At 32.6% G+C, this 9,860-nt stretch overlaps 1 protein-coding gene across 6 annotated transcripts; it reads left to right on the top strand.

The window, feature by feature from the left end:
* Positions 1 to 200: 200 nt before the first annotated feature.
* On the top strand, positions 201 to 5,119 carry LOC108340783 (BEL1-like homeodomain protein 1). 6 transcript variants are annotated; one of them, XM_017578359.2, is made up of 6 exons: positions 201 to 450; positions 807 to 917; positions 1,035 to 2,045; positions 2,748 to 3,121; positions 3,298 to 3,358; positions 3,793 to 5,119. In XM_017578359.2, the coding sequence occupies exons 3-6, from the start codon at positions 1,080 to 1,082 to the stop codon at positions 4,621 to 4,623; spliced, it is 2,232 nt and encodes a 743-aa protein (XP_017433848.1). In that variant the 5' UTR covers positions 201 to 450; positions 807 to 917; positions 1,035 to 1,079; the 3' UTR covers positions 4,624 to 5,119. The 6 variants fall into 6 exon arrangements, with proteins under 6 accessions (XP_017433848.1, XP_017433847.1, XP_052733920.1 ...); XM_017578358.2 differs by having other exon boundaries at positions 795 to 917; XM_052877962.1 differs by lacking the exon at positions 201 to 450 and adding an exon at positions 479 to 678.
* Positions 5,120 to 9,860: the final 4,741 nt, after the last annotated feature.

Below are 9,860 nucleotides of genomic sequence, written 5' to 3'. Positions count from 1 at the left end.
GCTGTCTATATATATTATTGTTGATAAATAAAGTAATTAGGCAGACTAATTAATTGTCGATATTATTATTAGAAACTATAAAACGGACCACACTTTATGATTAAATTAATCTCACATCACTCATACTCATCCACCAGCTGTCTTTTCTTGGAAATAAATAATATCTTGAAAAAATTTATATAGCGAAAAATGAGATGAAGAAAATGCAGAGAATGGAATACTGAGAAAGAACAGCAGAAACTCTCCAAAGTTGCAACCCAATCCAATCCCCTTTGAAAGCAAAAGGGTGGCTAGCTTTTGCTTCCCATGCCCCGCGATGATGGACACTTTGTCTAGCTAGACAGCACCCTTTTATCTACCACCCTAACTAGCTTCTTCATTTTCCCTCCCTCGTGTGAGAAACCAAACCTTGTAGCAACCTCTTCCTTTATCAATCATTAACATCGAATGGTACGGCCACAATCAAAATTGCTCCGTTTAATTTCTTCTTTTCGCTCGCGAGATAACAGATACATACATATTATACATATTATACATATACCACTTTTCATGCCATCTTTCGTTTTTACTTTACTTTATATCATATTCTCATTTTTCTCCCTTTCTTATAAGATCTTCTGTCAGTCTTTTCCATCTCTCTTCTCTTCTCTTCTCTTCAACAACCCCCTCCTTCTAAAGGTTCTCTCTTTCTTCCCGGTGTTCCTATATTTCAAGTTTTCGCGTTTCCTTTTCATCTGGGTGCTTTTTTTTTTGGCAATTTAGCGGCTTCAATAACTGAAACAACTGTCTTCTAGTGTGTTTTTTAGGATCTGTCACTAAAACATAATCTGGAGGCGCATGTGTAAACTGGTATAGCTTTAAGAGGCTAATTGAGGCTTCAGATCAAGAAACACAAACTAGTTGAAAAGATAAAGAAGGTTTGATACTGTGATTGTTTGATTTGTTTTGTTGCCTTGACCCGTTTTTTTGCATAGACTTTTGAAAAAGAAAGAGTAACTGTATATGTTGTTATGTGTGCATCATCATTGTGGCAGGTTTTTGTCGTGCGGTCACGAGAAACAGAATTTTTTGTGACAGACATGGCGACGTACTTTCATGGTAGCACTTCAGAAATCCCTTCCTCCGCTGAAGGGTTGCAGACACTTTACCTTATGAATCCAAACTACGTACCGTACTCTGACGCGGCGCAACACCAAGCGCAAAACATGCTCCTCGTCAATCCCAATAACGCTAGTAACACTAGCCCCACTTCCGCCAACGCGCTCAACTTGGGTAACTTCTCCCACGCGCCTCCACCGCCATCTCCCAACAACCACCGTGACCAACAACACAACCACCACCACCACCACCTGATTGGGCTTACCATTCCCTCGTCAAACATCATCGGATCCAATACCGCCGCCGGAGATCACGCTCGCCCATCGTTCCTTGGACAACATGAATTCTCCGGCTTTCACGGCGGTGCTACTGCGGCAACAACAGCGTCAACTTCTCGTTCTAACTATAACTTATGGGGTTCCATATTCGATCAATCTGCTTCGAATATGGTGACAACAACAAACACCCCATCTGAAAATATAGGGTGTGTTGCTTCCGCTGTCAATCCATCGACCCAGATTGGTTTCCATAGGCCGAATCATTTGTCGCTAAGCCTTTCTTCACAGCAAACACCTTACAGGTCTTTATCCGGGGACGTTCATGCTATATCACCGGCGAGCCTCGGCGGCGATGATATGAGGGGTTTGCAGAGCGGGGTTTCTAACATGCATAGTGTTGTTTTGGGTTCCAAGTATTTGAAATCAACACAGGAGCTTCTTGACGAAGTTGTGAATGTGGGGAGGGGAATCTCGAAAGGGGAGGAATCTATGGAAGGGGCTAAGAAAGAGAAGATGAAGGGGAATATTGAATCAACTTCTGGGGTTGGTGAAGGTTCGAGCTGTGGAGGAGAGAACAATGATGGAGGGAAACAAGGAGGTGAGCTCGGCACGGCACAGAGACAAGAGCTTCAGATGAAGAAATCCAAGCTTGTGAGCATGCTCGATGAGGTATATCATATGTTTGTTTACATCAATAAAAATGCATGCACGTATAGTAATGATTAACTTTCCATTTAATGATGCTTGGGGATTTGGTATTGATTTCCTCGAATTTATGATTTGTGACTCTACAAATGCATTGGTTTGATCTTGCGGAAAGTACTACTGTACTTGAGTGTGTTATCGCTTCCTTGCGGTGCGGGGTGGGTTATGTATGTTACGTTATGTCACATTTGCTCATCAGTCCAAGAGCATGGTTGATTCAGTACTTGAATAAAATTTGTATGATTCAGCTTTTGACTGTGGGACTGAGGAAATAATAAAGAATGTGACAGTGCAAGAGGGACTGTGAAATTGACAGGATTGTCACTCATTATTTGATCTTAGGGAAAGGGAAACTGGTAAGAAGAAAGTCACATTCGGTCTGATGAATGTCAGAGAATAATTTCAGTTTGGGCCCATTTGGGTCTGTTCCCAGTTTATATCTGAAACTCTGAACCCATTATTGATAACTTCCACTGTTTACATAAAAAAAAAATTCTTCGTCAATCAGATTCTTTTAATCATACGAATTTTTGCACTTAAAAATTGCGGGAAGACAACAAAAGGGTAAAAAGTAAAAGTAAAAAAATGCACACATGCATGGGTCCAAAAATCAACAAGCTATAGCTATTAGCATGATTAACAAGTGTTTTGTTACGAATTGTTTAGGTGGAGCAAAGGTACCGACAGTATCACCACCAAATGCAAATTGTGGTAACATCATTTGAACAGGCTGCGGGTGTTGGAGCGGCAAAGTCTTATACATCCCTTGCGTTAAGGACAATCTCAAAGCAATTTCGGTGTCTGAAAGATGCTATCTCTTCGCAAATCAAGACAGCCAGCAAGACCTTGGGTGAAGATGATTGCTTAGGAGTTAAGGTAGAAGGTTCAAGACTTAGGTATGTTGATCATCAACTGAGACAACAACGTGCGCTGCAGCAACTAGGAATGATCCAACACAATGCTTGGAGGCCCCAAAGAGGCTTGCCTGAACGTGCTGTTTCTGTTCTTCGTGCTTGGCTTTTTGAGCATTTCCTGCACCCGTAAGTATTTCCTATCTAACATTTTGTTTCTGGCTAATAAAACTTATATATGAACTAATATATAAAACTTGATATTATAGTTTCTATATATACAGATGAAATTTAAAGAGTATTTACACTTTAGTTTTATATTTCTTCTGTTTTTTCTTACTCAATTTTGCTATTGTGGCTTGCAGCTATCCTAAGGACTCCGACAAGGTTATGCTTGCGAAACAAACAGGACTTACTCGGAGCCAGGTATATATATATATATATACATATAAATAGTAAATCTTTATTCACCGAAGAAGAATTAGATGAAGATAAAAAAAATCATAGTTATTTGATGGAGGAAAACAAAAGAGAGAGAAATAAAACAACGTGATACCATTAATTATTTTTTGCTTTATTTTATTTATCTATCTTATTTTTTTATATTTTTCATAATTCAACCACTTTCTATTTTCTCTTTACCTTTTTAGCTATTATATTTACAGTTTGTACATCCATTCAACAGTTTTCTTCTTTCCTTTCTTATCAAACGGATCTTGACGGTGACAATTATGTAATTGAGCATTATGCTTCATTTTCACTCCAATTTGGAAGTCCATTTTCAAATGGAAATCATTAAGAAAGGATTGTTGAGAGTGAGATGAGTTTACGATGGCTATAATAAGTTTATAATATCACAGGTGTCTAACTGGTTTATAAATGCTCGAGTTCGGCTATGGAAGCCAATGGTTGAAGAAATGTACTTGGAAGAGGTGAAGCAAGAACCGAACAATGGCTCCCAAGACAATACCACAAATAGATCAAAAGAAAACAACAAGGAGTTATGGTCAGAAGCTAATGCTGCTACACAAGAATCTGGTGGCATGAGACTTAATCCAATCAATGTTCTCCAATCAAAGGCAGAAAGTTTCAACAATAACCAGACCACTTCCCCAACAGAGATCTCCAATTCTAATTCACTCTCAACATCTCCAATGGGAGGTGGAGGAGGAGAAGGAGGAGGAGGAAGAGGGTCTCTCCAATCTGGTTTCCATCTTGGGGACATGCAAAGTCCAAACAAACCAAGAAGCACTTCTGAAATGCAAAACTCTCCTGGTAGTATCCTTTCAGTGGACATGGAAATGAAGCCTCATCATGGAGAGACAAACACCAGAGAAGGAACCAACATAAAGTTTGGCATTGAAAACCATGGAGGGGGTTTTGGAGCATTTCCCATGGAAGATATTGGAAGGTTCCATCATGTCACTGAACAGCTGGCTCCAAGGTTTCATGGAAACGGAGTTTCTCTCACTCTTGGACTTCCACACAGTGAGAATCTTACCCTCTCGGGAACTCAGCATGGATTCCTCTCTCCGAATATGCACCTGGGAATGAGAACAACCAATGAAAATGAGTTCTGTGGTGCCATCAACACGCCACCTTCTTCTCATTCAGCCACCAGTTATGATAACATCGACATCCAAAACAGAAAGAGGTTCGCTGCGCAGTTGTTGCGGGATTTCGTGGCCTGAGAATTGATCATTAACTCGCTAGCTAGGGTAATGAGATACCCCACAAAGGATATGAAGAATTTTCTTTTTCTGATGTTGCAATCCACACAACACAATGCAGTTCAGGGTGTTTTCTCACGACACACTAACTTAGCAGAAGAAAGTTAGCAAGGAAAAAGAAAGAACAAAAGAAATGGAGAAGCATATATGAATGTCTGTTCAAACCCGAGCACTGCTTAATTAAGTCACGTGCATGTCCTAGCATGGGAGGGAAATAAATTGCTCCAATGTATAAAAGTGGAAACTGCTCTAAGATTATATATGTATATGAACTTGCAGGGATTCAGCTTTACATGCATGGTCTGATATGAAATAGTTTATAATTGAATTATTCAACTTGAGTTGGGGAAGGTATATTGTTGTATATGGTATTGGAAAGTAGCTAGGTTCATACAAGGAATTTGATGATTTATTTGGATAGTTTATATAAATATATATATATATTGGATTTTGTGTATGTTTTTTGGATATGAATTATTTCTGCATGAGGTTTCTGTTTCATGCGTAAATTTATCTGCATTTGTGGTTATTACGTGATAAGTAGGTACCATGCATTACATAAATTTTGTGGATGTATGCATTAGATTAGGATTAATCATTTGGTGCTTACTTTCGATAACATGCTATAGTGTACATAGCAGAAGTAAATGTTTAGATGGGATTTTTTATTATTTATCAAACTGGTGATTTTTTGGGTGAAATTTTTTTAAATATATAATTTAAAAAAATATATATATAAATGAAAAAAAAATGTGAAATCAAGATTTCAAAAATGAAGAAACACAACTTTATACTAACAAATGAAGGTGAAGAAGACATGTTCTCATTGCACATGTTATCTTCTATTTTTTTTTATACATATTTCATACAAACCACGTCGTTCTTGTTTCAATTTTTTTTTTTATATCAGATTTTTTTCAAAAATTTGATTATAGAACCTTTTAAATTCTTATGTTTTTTATTTTTTATATATAATCATGTTTTATGTTATTTTGAGATATTTTTTTAATAATTTCATTAGTGAATTATTATTATTTTCTTAATTTTATATGACTATATTTTTTGTTTTTTATTTTTTGAATAATTTAATTATTAAAATGATGTATGTAAATTTTATTCATTAAAAATATATATGTGAAAATATAACAATATTTTAATATTTAAAATTCAATTAATTAATGAAATTATGAAAAATGTTTACCCGAAAAGAATACATTTAAAAATAATTATAATAATAAAATGGAATTCATACATGTAAAGTAGGACTCTCTTAAAAATAACAAGAAAATGTGAATTTGTGTATTCAAAATTTGTTGTCCATGCAATTTCCGAAAGAGTTTTACCATGCATTAATAAGAAATAAAAATAAAAATTACATCAAAAATAAAAGTAAATTATTTAATTTTAAATTCAATATATTATTCATTTAAGAATAGGATAACACCACTCATAAAACCATGGCTTTTCTTACATATGAACACTGAAAAATATTACACATGACAGTAAGCAAGTACATACATAAAATAACCGAAATAATTGGGATAAGTTTAAATTAAAGAAAATGGTATTTAAACTATTCAATTATATAAATTTCATTGTGTTATTTAATTTTTTTTATTTTATTAAAAAACATTGTTATAAAATAAAATAATTTTATGTCTGATAAATGAAATAAATAAATATTAATAAATTTTTGTTTGCACTAAATTTTTTTATCTATAAAAAGAACATATAAATAAGGAAATTCTTGAAATATTTCACAGTATACAAAAGTGTTGTTTAAAGAAAGATTATTACAACTAATAATTTTGGATCAATTGATCTCACCTTCTAATTTCTAGATATTTTACTAAGATGTGTATTAATTGGTATGTATTGGCTTAATTACTCCAAACGGGTAGTTTAAGAAATGGGTTAGATATATTATCTTTATTTTATATTTATATTTTATCTTTAATTAATTTGTAATTATTTTTTATTTGTATTTTGGGCTAGTCTATATTTTTTTTATTATAAATAGAGGACTATATGTGTAACACAAGGGATATTAATTCATGTATAGTTTTTTACTATGTTAAACAATATGAAACTTATCAGTATCAATCAAATTCAGTTAATTATACGATTAAGTAAATCAATTAGTAATCAAGTTTAACAAAATTTGGTCGTGATTAGACCGATTCTAATCAGAAGTTCATAGGGAAATCTATAAATATAAGTAAAATGTATGATTATTAGGACTTTTGCGATGCATTTATTACAACATTAATTGCTAAACCGATTGAATATTGAATTGACTTAAGTATCAAAATATCTTTAGCAAATACACCCAATCGGCGAGAGAACATGAACAAAGAAAAGAATTTAGGAATTAAGAAAACCACTTGAAATGGACATCTCATCCCATACACTTGAAACATTTTGACACTCACCATGTGACCGAGCGAAACCTTTTAAGCCTACATGGTGATCATAAAGAATATGAGGAGCAATTAAGCACAACAGAAGACCGTGAATAATCAAATGGATCTGATGGAGATAATGTGAAGAATGCATCAACAAATGGATGAAATGCAAAGTAAATATGAGGAGGAAATAAGGACGTTGACAGCCGAGAACGATACTCTTCAACAAGAAAAGGATGACAAAGGTCTTATGCTAGCTACCCCAACCTTTGTTTTTGCTTGTCAGTCAACTTGCTTTTTGACAGTTTCTTACCCTTCTCATAAGAGGAATGTAATTTTTGTTTTCCACCACGTTCCACATATCTCTAACATGATTCAAAAAATGTAATTATGCGTTGTTTTCAATAATCAAGGTTTTCACCCTCTAACAATGGAGGACGATTAACTACATATCATTTGTTTTTCATTTGAATTTTTCCTTTAGTTTGGTTAAGAACTAACTCCAAATGGTATGCTTCATTATTAGTATCAAATGTTACATTTTGATTTCCATTTAGTCAATATCTCTATGTCTTTCTTATTCAATTTAATCCAATTATTTTCAAAATGAAATAATATCTCTCCAAATTGAAACCAAATTTATTATTTATATAAATATTATACTAATATTTTTACTCAAAATATTTTTTTAACATATTGTATTATTGTATATTATTAATCTATATTTTGTACATCATGTTTTTTTATAAGATTAAAATTAATAAGTATAAGTTTTTCACGAAACAAAAGTAAGTATTTAAAACTAATATATTATTAAAAAAAATTAAAAATACATGACCTAATACAAATAAATTAATTTATAACATTTATATTAAAAATTATTAAAAAAACATGACTTAATAATATATAATAGTGTAATATGTTAAAAAGTGAATTTTAATAAAAATGATTAATATAACATTTATGAAAATAATAAATTTAGTTTGAATTAAGAGATAAACAATATTACTCTATTTTAAAAAGTAATTGAAACTAAATTAAATTAAAAAGACATATATAAAAGTTAAATTAAAATCAAAACAAGAAGACTCAACGTTATGACATGACATTATCATGCCATTTGGCACGGATGTGTCACACAAATACATGAACAGGGGGTGTCTCATTAATACCATTAGTAATTTCTTAAAAAAAGACCTAATTAAGATATTTTTTTAAGTTGAAACACAGCGGATACCAATTTTAGAAAGCATGAGATGTAGGAAACAATTATGGGGTGCAGAGAGAAATAGCCTATATTTTGAATCTACAAATTTTTTTAGGGTGTTGCTCCCTCCATCACCACCCTATACTTCCTCCACCTCCCCACACTATTTTAAATACAATTATATCCTTAAGTTAAAAATATTTTTACTTTTATCCTATTTTAAATAATTTGAAACCCTAATTTTACTTTCCCAGCACCCACCCACAGAACTCTCTTCCCCTTTCTCCATTTTCGTTTCACCTCCCCACCTTCCGCACTTCCATTCCTTTTTCTTCCCAGTTTTTTTTTGGTTTGAAAGCTTTCATTGCCGCCGTGGTGTGAGCGTCGTCGCCGTGGTCTGGAGGAACATCCAAGAGCAACCAGCGTGAAGAAGTATACATCAACGGAGGTGACATCCTTCAACGGATGTCCCCTAATAAAACAAACCCTAAAATAAAAAACGTAACTTACAGAGGTGACATCTTCAACGGATGTTGACATCCGTTGAAGGATGTTGACATCGGTTGAAGGATGTGACCTTTAAAGGTTACGTGTTTTATTTTAGGGTTTTATTTCAAGGTTTATTCGAATACACACCTAGAGGAAGCACGACACGCACTGCACCACTCCACGCACTACACCATGAGAGCGACACTGCACCACGAGAGGGAGATTGCTTGATAATTCTTTCCATCACCACCAACCTTTGCAACTTGTAGTATCTCACAACGACGAAAGAAATAGAGGAAGAAATATAATGTTAAAATAAAAGAAAAATATTTTACTCATGTACGGGACTATAATAGGTTATTAGTGAAATAGGTTATGAATGAATAAAATTAAAAAATAATAATCTTAAAAATAAAATTTTACTGAAGGACAAAATAATAAAGAGGAGGTAAAGAAAGAAAGGTGTGGTGGTGGAAGAAGCAACACCCATTTTTTTAATATAACCATGTAATGAGACCCAATATAGCAGTGGAGTGTGTCTAAGAAAACCCACAAAATATGACCAAAAAATTATTTAATTGCTTATTTTATTAAATAAATATTTTTTATTTATTAAAATATAGAGTTATACATTAAAAAAGTTACCTATCCATTTACAGAATAAATTTATCATAGTTAATTTTTTACTTAAATAAATAATCAATTTAATATAATCATTATTGATATATTTTATTTTTTATACAATTACAAAAAATATAATTATGATGTAAAAACTAATTTCATTAATAATTAATATAATTAAATAAATATTTAGTCTTTAATAATATTACATGTTTATTAAATAAAATAATGAACATTAATAGATGATCAATATTAAAAAGTAATTATTTTTGTTATTTGTTTTGTTAAATTTTTAATTATTTTTGTAAAATTAATTACATATTAACGATCATATTTCCTTAATAAAAATATCGTGACACTTTTTAATCCTTTTTAATTTATCACCGTAAAAATTAAAAAAAATGAAAATATTTCACTCATTTTAAACTTTCAAAATTTCAAACAATAAAATATTTGTTTATGTGTTTTTTCATTCG

This window comes from Vigna angularis, chromosome 5, assembly GCF_016808095.1.
Source record: "Vigna angularis cultivar LongXiaoDou No.4 chromosome 5, ASM1680809v1, whole genome shotgun sequence".
Taxonomy (NCBI): Eukaryota; Viridiplantae; Streptophyta; class Magnoliopsida; order Fabales; family Fabaceae; genus Vigna; species Vigna angularis.
The sequence above is the reverse complement of the archived record's forward strand: the minus strand, read 5'-3'. Positions and strand labels throughout refer to the sequence as shown.